Here is a 23586-nt window from a genome sequence, read left to right on the forward strand (position 1 = left end):
TCCAGTGAAAGTTTGTTCATAAATCACCCACAGAGAGCCTTAAAATTACAGGTGCGGATTGGACATTAAGCATTTATCCCACGAACTGCCCTTAGCAGGATTAGCACAACTGGGATTTACACATGTGCCCCAGAGAGCAAAATAACAAATGAAGAATATAAAGAAATGTAGGAGAAAATTTTTACAACTCCTAAAGAAATTCATTGCTGTTTTCATCAAAAACATATATTATGATGAGTTTTTAGAGCAATGCAGAGCGATGTTATTTGAGGGGTGAGGTCTTGAAGGAGGTGAGGGGATGGAAGCCAGAAACCCATCAAAAGGCAATTCTTACCCTCGGAAAGACAGAGATATTTCTTTCTCCAATCAAAGTATCGGGGGGAAAATAAAAGGTGAAGAAGTTTCAAAGCAATTTTGAAGAGTAAAAGAGGAGCTCTGAGGAAGCTCAACTAAGCGCCAATAAAACAGAACATGATAACTCCTCGTGGGAGACCCAAGGCAGAGGTAGATTCAGGGTGAAAATTCACTGTCAGGGTTTCAAGTAGAGGTCCCCAAGTCTTGATTTAAGGAAGAATTAGTGTTTGTATTTGCAACCACTTATAATCAGAAGACATGCGAAAGACTGAAGAGCAGCTTGTTTGCTTTAATAAGTTAAGCAATCTTATTTATATTCATTACTAGTTTTCTTAGTGACTCTTTAGTTCTTGATTGATGTAACTGGAAACTTCTCACCTAAAATCTCCTGTCAATTAAGGACCAAATACACTTCCGTAGTTGGTGTCCTTGTTAACGCACTTCTATAGACTAAATAAGAGAAAAAAGAAGTCAGTGAAATTTAGAAAACATTAACTGTCTAATCCAGTTTTTTCCCAGGTAATGTGGACCTCAGAACTGTAGCTTGCTACTAAAAGTCACTAGTAAAAATCAAGGTGTAAATTGTAAGTGCTTTTGTAGAAATTACTGATTTCTTCTTAATAGATGGCAATTCATATCATAAATGCAACAGTCATGCTAATGAGTGCCCATCACACAAAGCAACATGAGGAAGGAGTTTATTTCAATTAGGCTGAAGAAATGAATTTTGTGATAAATTACATCACAGCAAAGTCGATAGGGTAAGAGTCCGAGTTATATTTTTAGATTAGAAATAATCTGATAATTTTTCTAGCATAATAATCGTCTTTTTTAAATTGGCAAATGGTTGTCATTTTATTAAATAAGTCTCACCTTTACTATTCGCAATATAGATTTAAAATCATCTTGCCTCACTAAATTCACAAGTGCAGCTGGTATTTGAAAATCTGAGATAATGTACACCTGGGTGAAGACATACTACTTTAAAGGAAAATGTTGGTTCAGCTTCTTATTCAACTCAGGTATTACTGTACAACCAGGGCTGACTTACAACATTAACCTCGGGAAGGAAATTGGTTGTTTTTCTAAACTTTGGTCTGCAAATTAAACAGAATTTCAAGCTCTTGTCTCCTGACCCCATACTGACCAATGGACAAGGAGACACAACACCACATCCTGAAAAAAAAATGTCACAAGAAGCTCTGTAATGTGTTTACTTAAGAAAGCATGGCTCAGATGAAGCATCTGTTTCTTAATGAGGTCATGTTTTTATTTTACCTAATTTTCCAGCTGGGATCATTGAGGTGCAAGAAAGTCTTGCCGGGGGGTGAAAAAGTAAGTCAGTAGCTCACATTGAAGATGCCAGGGTTTGAAAAGTGAGTCAATAGCTGACATGGGATCAGAATCTAGAATCCTTGAAGAAAGGAACCAGAAGCTCCAATAACTGGACCATTCCTGCCTATTCAAAGACAAATTCTTATGTAAAAGTGATAAAACTCTTAAACTGCCATTTCAAAACATCGAAGATAAATGGTAAATGTTGTATCAATTATGGGATTTGGAAGGAAGAAAAGTTAATTTTTTTCGCCTTATAACTAGCTGTGTCACTATCCTTTTGAATCAAATTCAAGATATCGCCTTCAAAATGGAACACTGGTGGTTGTCAGATGAGAGGGGGACTGGGGGGCTGGGTGAAGGGGGTGAAGAAATTGGGAAGTACAACTTGGTGATTGTAAAGTAGCCATGGGGATATGGAGGGCAGCATGGGAGAGCATGGTTAATGGTGGATGCTGGACTTGTGGGGGGCATTGCTTCGTGGATTGTATAGAAGTGTGACCACTGCACTGTGCACCTAAAACTAGTATAAAATAATGTTGAATGTCAGCTGTGGTTGATAAAAAAAAAAAAGGAATAAAAAAAAAGCCATTAGAGGATAGCATCAGAATCTTGGGCTCTGGAGCCAAATGAATTGGGTTCGAATTTTAGTTCAGCAGTATGCTAGTTGAACATTGACATGTTTAGAAATTTCTCTGTGTGTCAATTTCCTCTTTTCTTAGATGATGCATTAAAAGTACTTATCTCATGACATTTTGTGATGATTAAATGGTATAAAAGATGCAAGCTTAGAATATAAGCTTGACAAATAGCCAATGCCCAGTGATTGTTAGCTAACTTTGTTGCTCTCACTGATATCCCAGGTTTGTTGTACTTTTACTTATGGATATTCCTATCTTCAGTAGTTTTGAAACATTTCGATATTCCCAGACACTCTTGATTTGGGAGAGAAGGGGGACTCTTCTAATCATAAGAAGAAGAAAAAATCATGCATTAAAGTGTGTGATATATTGACTTTTTATGACACCTTCAACTGGTTGGGTTGCCATGCATGTGACAGACGAGCTATAGGCCTCCCCTAAAGAAATATGCATTGGGATTTGATTACAAACAATCAAACAAACAAACACCTGGCACTCAACACTCAAGCTCTCAATTCTGCTAGACATCTAGCCAAGGCCTATCCCCACCTTTCATCTGGGGAACAACAAAGAAATAGTGTGGCATTGCTCCAAACTAGATAGAAAAATGCTCAGTTTATGTTGATTAAAGCTATGGGTATGGAAGTCAATCCCAAATTTAATCCTAGCTTCCTTTCACTTCACATCTCACAGCCAGTCCTGACATCTGATTCTGTGCACTTGGCTTTGGTCTATGGTGTTTCCAGGGCCTCTGCAGCTTTTCAAAACACGGCCTTGTTTAATCTAATCATCCATGGGAACATGGTCACACATACATCAGCACAACCAGAGAACCTGCTCTAACCACAGCAAAACACAGGCGGTCAGCCGTAGTGTCTCAACCACTTCCTAAGTCTCCAGCTGAATATTTGGCTTTGACTTTTTCAGTTGCCTGACTTTAGCTTAGGAAGCATTTTGGAATCTTTCATGGTGAAGAGATTCACTTAGCACGTTTTATAATTAACTACCATACAGCAGAGCTTCGGCAAGTTTGCAAATCATGGATTTCATTAGTCTAAATAAAATCAGATTGTTCCCCCTAGCATGTTTGAAGCTGGCCCAACATCAATAAAATTATTATTTTGAAGAGCCATGTGGGCAGCAGGTGAAATCTTTATTATTTCAAGCCAATAATCAAAGTTTGACAAGTTAAAAACGTAAACTCAAAACGTCAATTTACATTCACTTGAAACTTTCTATCGTTCACATTTTGATTATAAAGTGGCAGTGACCCCGTTCTTGCCTCCACTCAAGGCACAGGGATGGTGCCCAGGTTGTTGATAGTTTAAAGCAACTTTCATAAACGTCCTAACAATTTAGTTAATGTTTATGTGCACATAACATAGAAAGGAGGACGGCAAATGATTACTGTCTATGGAGCGGCTATATGTATCAAAATCTGTTTTCCAGAAGCCCGTATTGGCATCAATTGCCTATGTATCTCCAAAATCCAGCTCTTTTTTAGAAAAAAGTAGCAAGAAAAGAGAAATGTTCCAGTTTACATGCGGTACAGGACAAGAGTCACGTTCTGAATGATTCCCTTAACCCACTTCATTCTGACTTGAACACCGTGGATAGAAAAGGTGCCAGATGGGACTTTATTTTATTTGTTAATTCTCAATACAGGACATTTATGAGATGGAGGAGGTAGGAGAACAAAGGGAATTTTGATTCAAAGACAAGGACTGTATTTTCACTATGTATAAAACGAGGAAGCATGGGGGCATCCCAAGAGAAACTTTAAGTTGCTTAATGGAAGTGTGTTGCTTGACCAAATATATTCTTTACAGTTTATAGAAGAAATGAAATAGAAAAATTACTTAAACAGCCTGGAAATTTTCTCCACAACTTAGGTTTTGAGCACAGAAACATATGTAAGGTCTGTGTGCATGAAGCAAATTGTACATTGTGGAAAGGACTCAAACAAATTCAAAACCCTCTAGCAAAACCGACGTTTCATGGCATCATGTTCATTACCATACATGGCCTGGATATGTCACCTCCAAATCTGGAAAGTAGGAAGCATCTAATAAAGGGGAAGGGAGGAAACTGCATGAGAAGAATGGAGCAGAATTAGAATCTGGGGCATAGTTAGCTTGCTGTATGGCTTCACGCAACAATCTAAAAATAAAGCACTGGAAACAGCTCTGCAAGAGGCATTACCAAGAACACAATGGCTGCAGAGGCCAGACGCTAATCATACACAGATGATTCGGAAATATTTTGTGAGGTTATCTTCTCGAAACTTTGTAAGGCTCATACTTTATAACACGTGTTCACAATTTTTAGGCAAAAAGGAAAATTAAAGAACAATAAAGCAATTAGAAAATAAAATGAATGAAAGCCAGATCCATTTATGAGGGGAATTAAATCCATCTTCCTCTATCCACAGACCTCAAATTTCTCAGATTAGGCCATATGTAATGCAAAAAGGAAAATTAAATAGGCAGACTTTGAACAGATAATGAATTATAGAGGCTTCTAAAGAAGGAAATAGATATGCCTCAATCAAGAAATTAAAGGGGACTCAAGGTTGTTGTCATATAACAAAGATTCAGATTTGATTTTTCACATAGAAACCCATATTTCTCCTACACTGTTGTCTCGCAAAACTATGTCCAGTTTTTTTGCACTATTAAGACAATTTCTTATGGTGCGTGCATATCTAGTTTTAATAAGACATACATGGCCTCTATGTTTAATAAAACATACATTTATCATCAGCATCTATCTTTCTGCCTCTCTGACTGCTGCATCTGCCTGTGTAATCCAACCCTTGGTTTAGGGATTCAGGAGGGCTGGGAAGGTGATGCTGAAAGGTTCTTCATTCCAGCCCAGTTGGGAGTCAACGTAGCCCCTAAATAGCTGCGTTTACTGCCACAGTGGTTCTCTATACCTGGCAGTCTCCCACAGGCTATCGATATGTGAAAATGGACCACTGCAGGATTGAAGGAAGAAATAGCTCTTCTTCCAAGGAATGTGTAAACTCTTCATTTGAAGATCAGGATTTAGGACTCATAAGATTATGGATGGGTGATGCCACAATTCAGCTCTGTTCCTCATTTCTCCCCATTTCTCTACTTAGTCTGAGATGAACCAGCTGCTGCCTTCTCAGGGATTTAGAATCTTTTAGGACTTCTCTCTGAATAGTCATGATTGATTATTGGTGTACATTTAAAATCTTCTCTGTTTAATTATAATCCTTTTCAGTATTTGGTCTAATCTCTCTTAGTTTCAGCTGCAGAATCGGAAGGTTGCCTTGGGCAGTTCTCACATTTCTCCAGCTTAGTCATTCATGAATATGCATAGATAGGTAATAAATATTGATTAAGGATCTATATTAGGCTGTAGTTTCAATTGGTTACTTTAACAGGAGTGAATGAGAGACAAATGAAGACATAACCACATCCCTGAAGATGAAATGACATATGGGTCTTCAAAACACTTTCAACTTTTCTACAGTAGTACGTCAGAGAGCCATGCCTCATTATTAGTCCACTTTACAGGGAAGAAAAGAATTATTAGAGCATCTAAATCATTTGTCTGACGTAAAACACAGAATATGGACACAGAGCTGGGACTTCATCTCCGATCTATGGCTCCTTAAGCTAATAATGCTCAATTAATGAGGTATTAAATTGAATTTTTATCAGAGATGCTGTTGAATAATTATTTATATAACATAACTACTTTGTGTTTTTCTACTTAGATGGTAAGAAAGACATCAGTTAAGAAAATTAAATTCATGATTAATACCTGAGAATTAAAATTTAACTACGATGTAACTACTGATTTCTATTTTATTGCTGTAATATACCAATTTATGCAATTACACCTTTGATTTGAAGTTATCTGAACTTCACAAAGAAAACATAGCAGGCAGAAATTGGCACCTTGTGAAATCTGCTCTGCCTACTAGGAATGTGAAAAAAGAGTTTTAATGTCTATTTAAAAATTATGGTTTTAGCTTAAAAAACAAAATCTATTAATACAATACAGCAAATAATGATCAAAACACAATAATTATCAAACCATACTTTGCCCCCCTAAAGATGATGCTAATAGGTGATACATACATATAAAACGTAAATGAACTATTTAATTAAAAAGCAAAATAGATGTCTAGAGGAATATAACAGATGGTATCTATAATCTCCTCAATTTGACTCTAAAAATAACTCCACGAAATAGGCATTGTTGTTCCTATATTTCATATATGAAAACTGAAGCTTAGAGTGTTTAAGTATTAAGACCAATGTGACACAGATAGAAAGTACTTCAGCAAGAATCAAGCCCAGACACGTCTAATTCTAACATCTAATCCTAAGTACTAAACTAACTTCTCATCTACCTAGTGGTCTACCTAGGTCACTGATTAGGAAACACGTATTCCTAATTGCTGGGATATTTTTCAACAATTAACTTAGTCCTAACCTTCTAGTGTTAGGATTTAGATGGGTTTCTTATGACAAACAAATCAGTTAAGAAACTTTTTAAAACAAACCCTGTTGACTGGTAGGCCTGGTTTCATTTGCTTTGCTATTAAAAACTAGACAGGCATGTTGACCATAAGCTATTGATTACTGATGACAGGAGCTGGCAGTATATCACTTGCATGAAATACAACATGATAAATTCCTCTGCAAACTGCTTAGCCCTGGATGAGTCAATAGAGCCTTGAGTAATTTCTAAGAGGAACATCTCTGCATTCCAGAGTCAACTGTGAGAATTTTCCTCTAAGAGTCATTTAAGGATGCCTAAAAGACAGCCGCAGGAGCGAATTTTTTGTAGGCTTTTAAAGGACACTGTCATAAAGGAAACATCTACTAGACGCCTGACTTTGCCTTCCCTCTCCTTTAATTAGTTAAGCTTAAAAGGGCAAATATTAGGTTGGTGCAAAAGTAATTGCAGTTTACAAGGTTAAAAATAATGGTAAAAACTGCGATTACTTTTGCACCAACCTAATATAAACACATTCACTCCCCAACGGTGTATCTGAACCAAGAGGAATCTGGAATTAATTGCCAAATGCTTTGGTTCCTGTTGCAGCTGTTACAAGTGTTTGATTTGGCGAGGGAAAAGAAAAGGCACTGCGTACCAATTTCGTGAGCCACAGTGAAAGCTGCATGGAGGCCATCGTCTTCAATCACAGCACAGCTGCGCTCCGGAGAACATATGGTCCCAACGTCTGCCATTCCCAGGGTGTCACATGAATGATGCCCACATAAATCCTTCCCGGGAGAAAGAAAGAAATCATTAAAATCAATTTAAAACCAGAAGGAGCCACCTTGTAGAGCCAATTGCTCACTGCAAAAGCCAACACAGGGGGATGTTTATGGTATCACCTGTTCCGCTCTGGAAATGTTCCAAAGACAAATTAATGGCGTCAACTTTTCTAAGCTTCTCTGCATCCCAGAAGCACAGGAGGAGGATGGGACTCAATTACATTTAAAAAGATGTCATAGGATTGTAGCTTGTTCACTACAATATCTTGAGAGACTGAACAAAGCTGTATTCCATATATGCAGGCACATATATCATCAGCATGACTTTCATATATGGTCAGGCTTAGGAAAGTCTTAACATTCTGACCTAAAGTCATGCTAACTTTATCAGAAGGCCAGACTAATAATCTATTTTCCATCACAGGGGCAAACCGAAGCCACGTATTTGTGGCAGAAAATGAATTTATCAGTAATTTGGACGGGAAACTAAAATTTAATCCCAGGGTAATTCCTCAAAAGATCATCCTTTAATGGTCAAATTGAGTGGTAATTTCATAGGTTGTGTCTTTCTAAATTTATGCACTCCTGTTGATAGGATTTAATGTAGTATTTCTCAACCTTAGAAAATACACGTAATATATTGTGTTTATATAATTGAGTGTATGTATTTTTCTGGTGAGAAGTTTTATTTTAAGGGATGCTAAAAAGGGAACATGATCATGCCCCACTAATGGTTAAAAATTATAGGTTTACATGAAAGAGATATCAACAAAACAATTTAAAATTGTGAAGCATAAAGAGAAGATATAAGCCACAATTTTTGAAATGGTAGGTTTGTAATGCTGGGACTCTGGTCCCACTCCCCACACAAGAGCGCAGGATATGGTGAAGTCAAAAAGGAACAACGGAGCCATAGTTAGGGGAGTCATACCACTATATTCTTGATGGCGGCTGGTCAAGACACAAACACAAACATCCGCCACTACCCCAATGAGGGGTCTTCCTGCACCCCAATCTCACTGGCGGCGGGGCGAGACACAGAAAGTAGGATCCACATGATCTGTAATTCGCCATCCGCTCTTGCTAACCCCACTGGATGGCAATCTGCCATCCGCTTCTCTGCCCACCAAGCAACCCACTAGCACAGCCACGGCAGTTACATTAGTGGCTAATGGCTAACCGGTTACAGCTGATGGCCAACTAGTTACAGCTGATGCCCATCTACTACCTGAGCCAGCACCTTTCCACGGGAGGCCAAGAGCCTGGAAACTGCTCCCTGGGACTCTGTCCCCACAAGGTTTATGATGATAAACTTTCCCCAAAATGCTATTTGAGTATTAATGGACATTAGAATTTCTTGTGTTTGACAACTGTGCTCAATGAAAATTGACAGTGTGTACATTTATATCCAAAAAAGCAAGATGCCATAGTATTCTAGTAAGTCATAAGTGAATAACTGTAGAATAAAAAGATTTTTAAAAAAATAATAATTACTATAAAAGATGACGATTTACTAATTGAAATAATATGTGTTGTGTCTATTGAAGCTGTCATCTTTGTATCCCCAACTACACAATGTCTGGCTTATGATAGGAACTTAACAAACATCTGCTTAGTAGAGGTGAATTGTGACATACAGTCAGACGCAGTATAGACCTCACACACCTTAAATATTCTGTATACTAGCAAGACCTCAACAGACTTCAGGAAACCAGCATAAGATATTATTATTGCATAACCAATTGCACCTACTCCTTGTCAAGATACTTTTCTAACTCTTCCTTATTTTGCTGCATAAAAATTAAACCAAGGAAAAAATATTTAAAAGATATACCATATGATCTTTTAAGTACATTTTCAGATCCTTATTGTGTTCTATGTATTATGAGACCCCAGCTGTGATGAATTACACTCTGGCTGCCATATTATTATAGCTTCAGACAGTGGAAATCTCAGCCAAGTAGTCTTGGTGAATCAAGTCACCAAACCAACAATAGCCTACCAAAGTTTCCTGTGTATCCTTGTGTGTCATCCCGTGGGATCTCAAATTACAGCTGCTGAGAACAAATTAGTAGTTTTTAAAATTGAAATTGGAACACACTTCTGCATAATAATCATTCTCTGAGATAATAATACAGTACAATACATTTTTTAATCCATTTTCCCCCAATCATTTTAGTAGCTTTAAGACCAAAGACCCAGGTCATGATTTAAGTGAATTGCTAGACACTCTAAGTTATTTCTGCACACACATATTTTTTTAAAAAAGATTTATGTTCATCTTCACAATTTGGGGTTTGTTATCTCTGAATAATAAAATCCATGAATTGTTTCCCTTTCTTACTCCTTACTTTATTAATAAACTTGGATAAAGAACCACAGTAAATGGAAATGGCCCTCCTGTTCTGAATGAAGTTTAAACTGGATTTTTACCATGGCTATATTTACTGGTAATCAATTGCTCATTAGAGGCCATCAATCCTCCTTGTCATCCTTGAATTGCATTAAATGCATTTGGCCCTTTGCCATGGAAATGTGCTCATGTGACAAAATTATGAACAAAGCATTATGGTTTTTAACACACTGATTAAACCCTTTGACTACATAGCCACACTGTATATTTCTGTAACTATAATTATATAAACTGGCAACCTTTCCATTGAATTCACACAATTTCAAACATTGCGGTCCAGTTGTAGTTTCATCCCCAGGATTAACAATAAATGCTTGTATTTCTTTGCAATCCAATGTTCATTCTGGTGTATTAAACTCAACTTGTGCAACAAATTAAGAATATGGCACATGATAATGATATTCATGTCTATTTTTTGCTGGTGATTTATAACATTTACAGATACAAGCCTTATTTGAAGTTTACAGGAATTATTATTATTATTATTATCATTATTATTTAGAGTAGGATTAAGAATACTGTTGGGGCAATAGCATCTATCTATCTATCAATCTACCTATTATCTATATATCTATCATCTATCTATCTATCTATCTATCTATCTATCATCATCATCCATCTGGATCTGGAGGGAGGGGATATTAAAGAAATGTGAATCACATACAGTATTCACATAAGAGGTAAATAAATTAAAAGTGCTGGCAAGAGTTTTTATGCTTGGTAACTGTAAATCTGCAGTATAAGTTACATCTTCGTTAGGTTAAAGATGGTTCTTTGCATGCAGGATCAATATCTTACCACTGTGGCGTAGACAGTAATGCAATGGGAGATTTAGTAAAATGTGAAAGTTGCAAGAACATGCAGAGATTTCACCAGTGGTCTTGTGGTGTGGTGGTGGCCAGGAGACATGACTGGGACGTTGTATCTAACTTAAAAGTAGAGCCGAGATGGTCATCAAGAACAATGAAGATTTGGCAGGGAAGTCAGTGACATGGTGACCATTCACCAGGTTTGGCCATTTAAAGGAATATGAATGTGGCAATACCTGATATTTATCATGGAATTTGGAAAGACTAATTGTATTCTCGACCTATTCTTGCAGTTGGAGTTGGGGACAGGGAACCAGCAAAGTATGCTACCTTGAGAAGCAAATGCCAAGAAAACAGTCTAACTTGGGGAATCCTAGGGGTCAGTTCTGGGTGGAGAAAATGGGCCAAGCAGATGTAAATGTGCAAAGAGAACGGAATGACAGGAGTGGTAGGATTTCTAGACTTGCCTGGGAGATGGATCTCTGATGCAGCCTATATGTGCTGTGGAAAGGGCTAAAAGGAAACACATGCTGATAAGACTAGATATTGTGACAACTGTAGTAACAGTAGTCAAGATTAAGTAAGAATACCTCATATAGGAGAATCTGGAGTTAAATAACAGCAACTTCTGTTTCTATAGGTATTACCACCTAGCAAGGGCATGCATGAAGCTCAAGGGAAGAGCACGGAAGAGGGTTTAACTAGCCTTGAATGTCTTCCTCTTTGTCCACCCAATTCTTATGAAGAGTGATTAGTGATAGAAGAATTAATCTGGCGTGGAACATATTTCAGTCATAAGTATTGTACAAACATACGTTTACACACTATAATTCATATTTGTCCTGTGGTCCTGATTATTGAGGTGTCATTTGGCTTTCTGGCTACCTATACAGCAACCCCAGTGATAAAAGTCTTGATTTGGATCTCAGTAGAGACTATATTAATTGGATCTGTTAGTCTGATGATTCCAATAACCTATTTTATACAATCTCTACCCATGCTTCTGGATACAACTAAATAATAACAAGCATACAGAGGCCAGCTGGATTAGGGGCCACAAGCTCCAAGTGCATTTACTCCTAAAACAATTATTGTGTGCCCACAATCTGCCACACACTGTGCTAAATACTGTCACTATGGTAAATAAATAAGATCCAATCCCAAACTTTAAGAAACATCAGGCCCTATGAGCAAAACACATATGCTATGAGGGGAGCAGATTGCAATGTGCTGTCATGAACAGATTGTGGAGGGAATGCAGAAAAGGAATGGATGAGCTCTCCTTGGGGAAATCAATAAAGGTGGCTGGAAGGAGGTAATTGGATCTTGAGGGATGAATAGAAGTCAGACAGTCTTAGAAAAAGGGTATTCTAACAAGGAAAGACTGGTGAATACATAAGGGGGTGTGTATGGAGAATGACAAGAAGTTTGTTGTGGCAGTATACAGGATTTGTTAGGTGCAGGGCAATCAGGGGAAGCTGGAAAGATACTCTGGGCTCAGAGTTCCAAGACAGGAATTTTTCTCTGAATGTGAGGGAAGAAGAAGGGGAAAAAGAGGTGGAGCAAGTTGGGATTTAGGAGAGTAGATGCTTGGCAGAGGCATTTTGGAGAATGGGAATGGAAGCTGATTAGAAATAACAAATGGAAGGTAGATTGCTCTTTAATTCTAATGCCATTCGTAAAAATCATTATGTAAACAAATGATATGCTTTGAGACAAAGTTCCCTCATCATTAACATCAGGAGTTTGGACCAGGTGATCCCAATAGCTTTCCAACTATTAAATGAAAACACTCCAATTTATAGATGGAGAAATTAAAGCTCAGGGGCAATAAGTGTCCAAAGTCACAAGTTTGAGACTGGGGGCCTGAAATTCAAACCTATACCTAAAAACTCCAGTTTCTGAACTTACTTCGCCATGGTACTGTTAAATCATCACCTCTGTTATTCTCAACATTACTCTTATCTTTTACATCCATAAACTGTGCCAGGTTAGACAAATTCCTTTTTTGCAACAAATATTAATAATACCAGCATAGTGTTTATCTCTATGGTGTGTTTGGGATAACTGAATAATTTAGAGGCATACATAATATACAAAATGCACCAAGAAAGATGTTCCAGAAAACAAGAAAATGGAAGTGATGGGTAGGAAAACTGGTGACATCATTAACTTGCCTCTTTCACGTACCACATCTGATCAGCCACTGTAAGTCACTGACTCCATCTACCAAATGTCTCATGTAGCTTTCCTCTATTTCTTATTCATTCTATTATTTCTTCCTAACTGGAATGTCACCCAAGGCTTCTAACTGGTCCCTTTGTGTCCTGTAACTTCCCTAATTATATGCTGCAATTGGTTACCTTCTTAGAGCGCAGCTCTTATAAGATCCCTCAATTCCTTTAAAATTTAAAAGACACACTAACCTTAGCCTGGCATTCAACCTTGCACAATGCAACCCAAGCTTCTTGTTGGCCTCGACTGAACTATCATGGTCCATCCTGTCCATTACTTCCTGTATAGCTCATCAACATTTCTGGCCCTAACCTTAGCCCAAATATTCCTTCTGCTGGAAAGGATTAATTAACTCACATCGACCTCATTTCAACATTTCTTGACTCAGTCCCTGCTTCTCAATTTCTAATGCTAGTGCTTTCCTTGAAACCATCTCAAGTCTCCTCTTGAAGATTACTGAAATAGTCAGCAAAGGCTCCCCCTGGATCCAGGACAACTACTTAGGCCAGAAGGCTCATCCCAGAACACACCTCTGGCCACTGCTGTTTTCTTTCCATAGATTCCCACTGAATTTATTTTATAATTTAAATGTTTTAGTATGGCGCTATGGACTGACTTAGGTTCTCCATGAAATTCATATGTTGAAGCCTTAATCCCCAAAGTGACTGTATATGGAGAGAGGGCCCATATTTCCATTAAGAAAGGAGGTAATTAAGAATCAAGGTTAAATGATATCATAAGGGTGGGGCCCTGATCTATAAGGTTAGTGTCCTAAAGGAAGAGACACCAGAGCTCTTTCTCACTCTTCCTCTCTCTTTCTCTCAACCTCTCTCTCCAACCATCCCTTCATCCCCGAGTCCACCGAAAACAGGCCATGTGAGCACACAGTGAGAAGGTGGCAGTCTTCTGGTGAGATAGTTCTCACCAGAAAGTGAATAGGTTGGAACCTTGATCTTGGACTTTCCAGCCTCCAGAACTGTGAGCAAACATATTTCTCTCGTTTAAGCCAACCAGTCTATGGTATTTTGTTTCGGCAGCCCAAGCAGACTAATACACATGGTGTAAAATTTCTTCTCTAATTTGGTTGTTATTATCTTCTCTAGACTAATCTATCATTCTTGCACTCTGATATTGTCTGTCCTATCTCATCTACCCCCCTTCATTTCATAGAATCAGCATGCTGCCTCTGGACCATTGCACATGATAGTTTGGTGGCTCTGCAAAACCTGTCTTCTCCTTATGGGTCTGGCTAACTCCTACTCTTTCTTCCAAAATGGGTTAAGAACTTAAATGGGTTAGACAACCTTCTTATGTACTTGAATGATAACTAACGACCACATCCATCATAAAAAATCATCATGCTGTACAGCAATTACCCATTTCCTTGCCTGTTTCTTGGAACCGAGTCTTAGAAAAGGGGCCACTTTTTAAACCCATGAATCCCTCTCTGTCTATTAGAAACATATTGAATGAGTAAATTAATTATAATTTCAGAGAGTACTAGACTTAGACCAGACCACTTTCTCTCTTTGCCATTTGTCAGCTGTTACTCTGAGAAGATTATCTCTATTTCTCTTTGAATGAATGTCCTTACCTGTCAAATTATGACAAAGATAATATAGCTGCAGATTGTTGAAAGGATTCACTGTAAAATGGTTTATGATGAGAGATAGTACATTAAAAATACTCAATAATAACGCTGGTTGATTCCAAATAAAATCTACCCATCCTTCAAGGGCCAATTCAATTTGACATTTGCAGTGAAGCCTGTATAAAGATCCGTAGGCAGAATTGATTGTTCCCTTCCCTGTCCTTTGGCAGACTTTGTTTATAGCTCAGTTACATCATTTATCAGAGTTTCCCTAACATTAGCGTGACTTACACATGTATGAGCTTCCTCTCCCCTGGTGATAAGTCTTGGTGGGCAGGGGCCAAGTATTCTCAGACACCTCAATGAGTGCCACACACATAGAAGGCATGTGCTGAATGTGAGAAAGACAATAATGGAACAGGTTCTGAGTATTGTGCTATATTGTATCCAATGGACTTTAGATTTTTCAGAACATTCCTCACAGTTTATTTATTTTTAAAATTGCGGTATAATTAATTGACTTATAGAATTATGTGCATTTCAGGTGTACAACATAATGATTCGATATATGTAAACATCCACATGATGTATACATCCAATGATTACCATGGTAAGTCTAGTTAACATACGTACAGATTTTTTTTTCTCGTAATAAAAGCTTTGAGGATCTACTCTCAGCAACTTTCAATTCACCAATCATTGTTTTCAATGTCAACTAGAACTGATTAATCTGCTTCCAGTCTTCCCATTTCTGAGTTATTTCTCCTTTTATTGATTGCAGTTGACCTACAGGATATGAATCCTTGATAAAGTTCCACTTTTGACTTTAAATGGGGTTTGAACTCAAATAAGCAATCGAATTTGTCAATTCAATCAGCAAGCAAAAAAGAAAAAGCACATCCTTCTCCCTCCTCCAAGCTTCTAATTTCCCTCTAGGGCTCCCTGTTGTTGGAGCCTAACAAAGAGCCAGCTTCTAAAGGAGAAATGCTATCTGTGGAGTCCCCAAAATGGCATGGTAAGGCAGAACTTAACGAGAGGTGTTAGCTGAGAGATGATCGCCTATTAACTGGCAGACTGAAAATTAATGTAACTGAATGAGCCTTTTCTATTGCATAGTCTCATGGCTGGTTCAGTTTCAATCCAATGCTTTCATCCATGAAGGAGTGAAGCCTTTGGTGTTGTGTAGAGGTGAGGGGATGTTAATCATTGACAATTTTGTTATCAAGCTGGTCAGGCTTTTGTTTCTAAAAGAGCATATGGTCTCCAAAATGGGTGTAAGAGTTTGTCTTTAAAGAAACTACTTTAAAATAAAAGAGCATGCCAGGAACAAGGAAAGAATTCTGGAAAGCAAAATTAAATCCTGGGGAGATTGGATTTCTACTGTTTGATGGCAAAAGTGGTGTGAATTCCAGCATTAGGTGCCATTCCAGAATAAAAATGGCTCTTGTGCCAGAAAACCGACTGGTGCTAAAGTTTCTCTAATTAGAACAGTACTGAGTGCTGAGGTACAGTCCTGACAGTAAAGTGTGTTAGTTTGATAAATGAATTACTAGTACTATTCTGCTGACTCCCAGACACAACGTTCAAGGTGGCCTCAGCTAGTAAACAGGAGTGGAAAACATATCCTCACACATTTGCTTCATGCCTGAAAAACAAGCATTGTAGAAGAAAACATCTGGACACACAATTTGAGCAGTTCTCAGAGCCCATCAAAACATGGATTTCATGGCTTAGCGTCTGGCTGCTAAGCAACGTATTTCTTACATCAAAACAGAGTTGTAAAAGTAGGATCCTGGTGCCAACTTTGGGTATTTCCCATTGAAAAAAAATAGCCATGAAAGTTTCTCTTTAGGACTTACGATATCCAATTTCCATGGGACAGGAGCTCAGATCATTTCTCTTCTAGCCCTCTTGTTTTCCACATTCTGAAGAATTAGGTGGAGATTAACTTTACATGTTGAAGTAGTCTCAAATGAACACTGCATAAAGTCTTTTAATATTTTTCTCAGCCCTTTAATTAATAGCATTCTTTTAAATTAGGTGCATATATTCATCATACACATGCTTTTCAAATATTTGGTTCTCATCAAGTTCGATGTACATACCAGAGGGCCAGCCACAAACCAAATGAGAATTGCTTTACGAAAAGTGTGCTTCTGCTTGGCGAGGAGACCAGGGAGGAACCATGTAAAATACTTTCCATGTGCACACTAGTTTGAAAAATGGATGTCATTATAATACTTAGTAAAATTAAGATAGATTGTTAATATATTTCTCCCTTGCTTTTATCTATTTAAAATACACTGATATGGTTCAGAGCTTGGAAAATAGGAATTGTTACCTATCCAAACAAAGAACAAGTCTACAAAAAGCAACAAGCAGATCATTTAGAATCACTGACCAGTTTTCCTTTTTTCTGGGTAGCAATTAGGAAAATTGTGGGGCAGGAGGTAAGCAGCAATGAAGTCTTCTATTAGTTTTTATTTGTCTTAAAATTATGGAATGTGCATTTATATTCAAAAATGGAAGTGCACTATTAATATGTGCTCTTTGGAGCAGTATGCCTACAAAAGTATTTTTTCCTCTGTCGTTGGAGAACTTCCTTCCATAAACTCTGTGAAGCCTCCTTCTTGGCAGCCTCTTGTGATGTAGCAAAGCAAGAAATCCAGACGTGGAGAATTGCACCCTCCACCCCCGCCCCCCCCCAAAAAAAAAAACAACAACCTTGGAAACCAAATAAGAATAGTTTTACAGGAGAATTTCACTTTGTATTGAAACCTGCAAATTGAATGTTCTTCTGTTTCAGAGGTTTATGTTGAGCAGAGAAATTAAAAGATGGCTTCCAAGAGATCACTTAATGAGGGAGAAGATTTTACATGGTACATAGCCCCGTGTCCTGCACGGTACTCCCTAAACTGCTGCCCTCTGCATCTTTGTTTGCATGTGGTTTGCATTTATGTCCACCCCAGGAACCGCACGTGTTTCTCCACCCCAAATTTATCAACACTTTTCCTTCATCCCAAGGTGCCTTAGTAAAAATAGGAGAATTAGGTAGTGGAGCTGTGTGATTCTGAAACCTTCTGCAAGCGATCATTGAATTTCCTGTCCTTGCTCAGGTTACTCCATTTCATACCATGATTTTGAATATTTCAAAGTTTCTAATCCTTCATCTGTCCTGGATGGATCTCAAACACTTAAAGAATGAGCTTTAAAGATTGATTCTTACCAGGCATCTGTGAGGCATGACTAAAAACTGCCAATCAGAGTAGAGTTGTGAATACTGAGGGGCAGAGCTCTGAGCAATCCAGGCTCAAAACCAGCCCAGACTTTGTGTCTGAATGTCACACTTAGGTGGTGGTCTAATGACTGTGCAAACAGATACTCTGTTCCTCCCAGAACTTCTGGGTCTATAAAGATCAGTTTCTTTCCCTTCCTGTAACCATCTTCTTTAAAAGAGGAAATCCTGGGAAAACATTCTTCCTCATGTCTTGACATTTTGCCCAGATCTCTCCACACTGGGGCTTCAGAAACATTCATCCAAAACCCAGAAATGTAAGCTGGATGTGACCTTCCACTGGCAGCTGCAGAGGAGCGGGCAGTGCCTGTGGTGCCCTGGGCAACTAGGCAAAGAAGTTACTAAGAAACCTCACAAGATTGCTTTTCTCTGTGCTTCTCCCCCTCCCACATTCCTTCCTTCACAGGAAGGAGATTCCACCAAGGTGGACATGTAAGAACTTCATTAGGAAGCCAGAATGAAAAAAAAAAAAAAAAAAAAAAGAGTCCTTTCTTCAGGAAGTCTTCCTTCAACTTAATATAGAAGAGGTTTAAGTAAGAAGGTATGGACATTTACAAAGGAAGTTCATAGATAAAAGTGACTACAATGGAGGGACCATCAAGCCCTTTCCATTAAAGACAAAGTTCTATTTTGGGGTTCACTGGAAAGTAGAAGATCCCTGACTCCAAAGGCAAACTTGCTTTCCTTTTCCCCCCGGTTTAGCTATGTACACTTCCCCAAGCATTCTAGTCCCTCTTTCCATGTGTATGTATCAACAACACCAGATCCCAGTATAGAGATATCCTGCCTGATTGACAAATTATCTAAGTGGGCCTGGTTCTTTAAAGCGGGATTGCTGCTATGGCTACCCTCAACACAGGACTAGAGTTGGAGGCTGGCTGGGTTTCCTGCAAGAAGCCATGAAGCGTACGCATAGTGGCAGGTGATTTGTGGGAGAAACGAGACCGTCAGTAAGACCGCCGCTTTGACCTACCTCTGTATACCAGTGCTTGGACCCCCCACCCAACTGGACCTACCTCTCGAGTGAACAGGATGGCCGCATCATAATGCTCATCATGGTCATCTCCCAGCTGGTTGTGCTGATGTTGCCACTTGCAAAAGTTCTTGAGAGTGGTGGCCGCGTTCTTGCTCACTTCCAGGCTCTTGTCCCTGTCGCCCAGCACCACCACCTTCACTACGGCCAGACGGATGTGGTTCTCGATGCTGGCGTGACTGTACAGCCGGTTGGCGATGGATGCCAGTGTCAGCAGGTAATGCTGCAGGCCCCGGCCATACATCTGAGCCATGGACGCGTCAGCTACCAGGAGCAGCTCCACCTGGCGGGCCCGGGAGATGGAGCGGCGCCGCCGCCGCCACCACGTCTGTGGTCCCTGGTCCCCATCGTACGAGGGAGCCGACTGGTCCAGGAACTGCGGGGCCAGCGTCCAGCGTCGGTCCGGGCTGCCATGCGGAGGGGGGCGCTCACGCGGCCCTGGTGGGGATGCCGGGGTCTCGCAGCTGGTGCGCGGCGGCAGGGCCTCAAAGCTGAAGCCCTCGCGAGTGTAAGCGTGCGGGATCCGAGCTGACCCGTCTCCGTACACGCGCCCAGCCTCGGCCTCGGCCCAGGGCCCGCGCAGTAGTGGCTTCAGGGTGTAGCGCGTGTGCTTAACCGCGAAGAAGCCGTCGAGACCACCGCAGAGGTCAAAGACAGCCAAGGAGCGGGGGCTGCCGTCCACCGTGCCCCGGTAGAAGCAGTGGCCCCGGTGGCGCCGGGTGGCGCTCCGCCCGCCTCCTGCGGGCACAAAGCCAGCGGCGCCCACCGAATCATCCCGCTCCAGGTCAAGGAGGAATCTCCGGCCCCCGGCGTATACTAGGTAGCCCACCTTGCCGCCGCCCGAGTAGATCTGGTCGATGTTCTGCACGAGCCCGCCGCTCCTGCGCTGAGGCTCCAGGGTGTGCGGGTGGCCCGGAGGCTCGGCCCGCTCCTGCGCCTCCTCCGCCTGCGGCCGGTGGGGCTGGGCGGCCCCTGCAGCAGTCCGAGGCTGCCCGGCTTTATCCTGGGCAGGTGCGGCGGCGGAGCCGGCGGCAACCAGGGCCAGGCGGAGCGCGCACAGCATCAACAGGGACGCCCACCGGAGCAGCATAGTGCGCTGCCCGCGGGGAGGGGCTGCGCGGCAGGGACTTTATGGGTATTCGTTATTCGCTATGGAAGTTACCGGGGCGGGAGGTAGGGGCACACACACACACACACACACACACACACACACACACACACACACACACACAGTTGCTTGCAAGTTGAGTTAAGTGTCGGAGGGAGGGGGACCCAGCAGCAGTGCCAGCCCGTCTGAGCCACCGTGCCAGCGTGCGAACTTTTCTTTGTTGGTTTGGAAAATGTTTGGATTCGTGCTCCGGAAAGACGGGGAAAAATTTGAAAGAGAAGAGCCGGGTTGTGGAGATGCAGCAAGTACAAGAAAAGGGGAAAAAGCCAAATCCACCCCAAAGGCAGCCACTATCGCTGCACCACCAGAAAAAGTAAGGAAGGTGCCGCGCACCAGGCGGGCAACTGGTGCGCGCTGCCTCCCGCCCCCGTGCTGCCCGGGACCCGCTGGCAGCCGGGGTTACAAGCTCCGGAGCCCACTTCCTTTCTTATTTTGTGGGTTTCCTTGACTCTTCTGGAACCAGTCGAAAGGAAAGAAAGAGAGGGGAAAAAACCCCTAAAAATTAAAACGAAAATGCAAGGGTCGGCCTGCAGCGAACCAGTGAAGCGGCGCGTCCGTGTCCCTTCGGATGCAGTTCCTGCCCGCGGTCATCCCCAGTCGGCCGCTGCGAGCGCGGAGAGCAGCGCGAGCGCTGTGAAGATGCGAGGAGGTGGAACAATGAATTTATAGCGGCATGCCATCCTGCAATGGCAATTTCAACAATTCGTCACTGCAAGCTGCCTCTTAAAGGGAGAGCTTCCCCCACCACTCCCACCCTTCCCGGTCCGCGCCTAATCAGATGGGGGAGGGCGGACGAGGGGGGTGATCGAGGAAAGGGAGACCGGGAAGGAGGAAGGGACCCGGCGAGGTGGAAGGAGGGACGAGGGAGGGAGCAAGGGCGAGAGGGAAAAAAAAAAAAAAAAAGAAAAGAAAAAGTATTTGGGTAAGAAAAACAGATTTCCTTGGCCTCATTTAAAGCCACAGCGGCTCCGGGTTCGTCTATTTCCCAACGAATCCGGGTTGGCTAACCTCGGCTTACCTCATCTCCTGAAGGGCTGTTTGGTGTGTTTTTAAAGTTACTTAGACATGTCAAGTCTCTCCCTGTCTCCTTGTCTCCAGCTTTTCTTTCCCTAGGTAGGAACTTCCTGCCTCAATGTTTTCCCCTGTACTTGCGCGTGCACTTCGGCCTCGCAGACCTTGCCGCTCCAGCCACCAGCAAAATGCTTTCGGCTTCCCGAGCGCCCCCTCGCCCCGCGTCCCCCTCGCCTCCTCCCAGCCGTCCCGGTACCGAGTTTCCTCCCTCCCCATTCCTCTCGGTTTGCGCGCTCGGGGATGGATGCTCGCCGGGTAGGGCTCCGGGTGACTAACTTCTCCCAGCCACCAGCAGAGGGGCCGGGCAGCCAGAGAGCTCAGCAGCTTCCTGGCGCGTCGCGGCGCCCCGAGTGTTTCCGTGCCCCCGGCAGGGCCGCCGCGGGCCTGGGAACTTCGCGCCTTTGTGTTCCAGCCGCGGGCTCCCCCCTGTCTCAGGCGTGCTTTGCATGAATGCCCACACTCTGTCACTTAATCCTGGATGACTGGGACTTCCTTTGCTTTGCTTTAAGAATGCTGGGCCGGAAAGAGTTAACTCTTGTAAGGAATTGCAGGTGTTGTTTTTTTTTTTTTTTTAAATAAAGTTTAAAAAATTTGTACCCACGCTTGTCTTCCTTTGCTTTAATAATAAATGATAAATACTATATTTGTATTTACTCGTATCTCTCCTAAAACAACCACTTATCGACCTGACTGTCTAGCATTCTCAGAAATTTCATTAAGGAGGAAAAGAAGACCAATGGGGGGGTGGGGATATCAGGTTGGTGTTTATTAGTACAGGAGTGGCATTGTCAGTGTGACTTGGTTTCTACTTCTTCGTTTCCTCCAATTAACAACTCGAATAGGACAGAAGGAAAAACCTGATGACTTTGTAACCACTACCTGATAAGGTTAGATCTACTGTGGGGATCTAACCCCACAGGAACATACTGCTCCCCTATGATTCTTCAGGCAAATGAATGACGACATCAGTGCAAAATGAGTCCAGTGTAATTAGCACATTTCTGTCTTTTCACGTGTGTTTAATTTCCAGGGATGTGGAGGCCTCTGTGGACTCCAAGATGCTGGTGGTTTTCCCAGATCTTTGCTAAAAGATCGGATTACTTTTTCAGGGAGGGAATCAGGTGGGTCCTGGACTGACTTGAGGTCTTCAGAGTGGTGATGAACCCCAGGAGGGAAACCTAGAATTGTCCAGTGATACCCATCACCCTGTCCTAGAGCAGACTCTGGAGTCATCTGGGACACGCGGGAGTGAAGCATGTTCGGAGATTTAGCTTACATTTTTAACTGACGTGATCATGGGGGTCCCTGACCAAGATACAACCCCTAGTGGATTCTGAAATACTTCCAGACCTGGGAGGAAATGGCTATTACTACAGGCTGTTGCTTTTTAATTCCATAATCTCTCAGTCCCTCAGTGGTCAGTTGGTTACCCATGGCCAATATTACCAGTTAAATATTTCGAGGAATGAGAGACATTCAGGATAAGGATAGAAAGGAGAACCTAGGTTCTAGGTTCCAGCAGTCTTCTCTGACCCTCCAATAGCTTTAACTGTTGTGGTTCTTGTGCCTATAGATTTTTTTTTTTTTTTTTTTTTTTTTTTTACCAATTTCAGTGAAAAGTAGTCCAATATTTGACACTAAACACCATGTCTGAAACAACTTTGATTCAGTAATTTTAACCATTTCATAATCGTTAATCTCAAAAAATCATTTTGATAGACAGACATTTTTGCTGACAGTGTTTTAAACTTATTAATTACAGTTATTTGTATTCACACTCGGGAGATTTCTTATTCAACATTTAAGGAAACTCCAACTGAATTTTCTTCTTAGTGGAAATTTTCCTCTACTACATTTCTCACATGAATCATTCCTCTGAATTTTGTGCTTTACTTTAAGTGCAATTAAATAATGATATTTGTGCTCTGATAGATTATTCAAACATTTGGAAATATATAGAAACCAATAAAGCTCCAAATGTGAATAGCAAGTACTAAATATTTATTAGAACCATATATTCACAAGGAGAGAAATTAATACAGCTTATAAATGAGTAAATTCTTACATATTCAGAACATTTCTACTTGTATGTCATTTTTATTTTTTGTGAAAGTAACTTGGATACTTTAGGAAGTTCATTTGGTGATACTTTTAAAATATTACCCTAGTGGGTTAGAATGAACTGCTATGTTCCAAAAATAAGCATGTCTGTCAGTCCAAGGAAGAAATTTGCACAGAAGTTTTTATATATTTAACTGTTTTTTTTACAGTAGAAAGACAAAATATATTAGCAATCATGTTTAGGTGGACTAATTGCTACTTTATTATTTCATTATTCCAAGTAACAGTTTTATTTGTGCATATTTAATGAGAAATT

The 23586-nt window shown here is 40.9% G+C and overlaps 1 protein-coding gene across 1 annotated transcript in view; it reads right to left on the reverse strand.

Moving 5' to 3' along the window:
* ADAMTS5 (ADAM metallopeptidase with thrombospondin type 1 motif 5) overlaps positions 1-20835 on the reverse strand; it is a 40995-nt gene extending 20160 nt beyond the window's left edge. The window contains exons 1-2 of the mRNA XM_081075415.1: positions 18954-20835; positions 7468-7600 (exon numbers count right to left, since the gene is read on the reverse strand). Of these exons, the coding sequence (XP_080931541.1) occupies positions 7468-7600; positions 18954-20060 (1240 nt within the window). The 5' untranslated portion in view covers positions 20061-20835. The remainder of the gene's footprint in view (positions 1-7467; positions 7601-18953) is intronic.
* Positions 20836-23586: the final 2751 nt, after the last annotated feature.

Source organism: Rhinolophus hipposideros (assembly GCF_964194185.1).
Source record: "Rhinolophus hipposideros genome assembly, chromosome: 2".
Lineage (NCBI taxonomy): Eukaryota > Metazoa > Chordata > Mammalia > Chiroptera > Rhinolophidae > Rhinolophus > Rhinolophus hipposideros.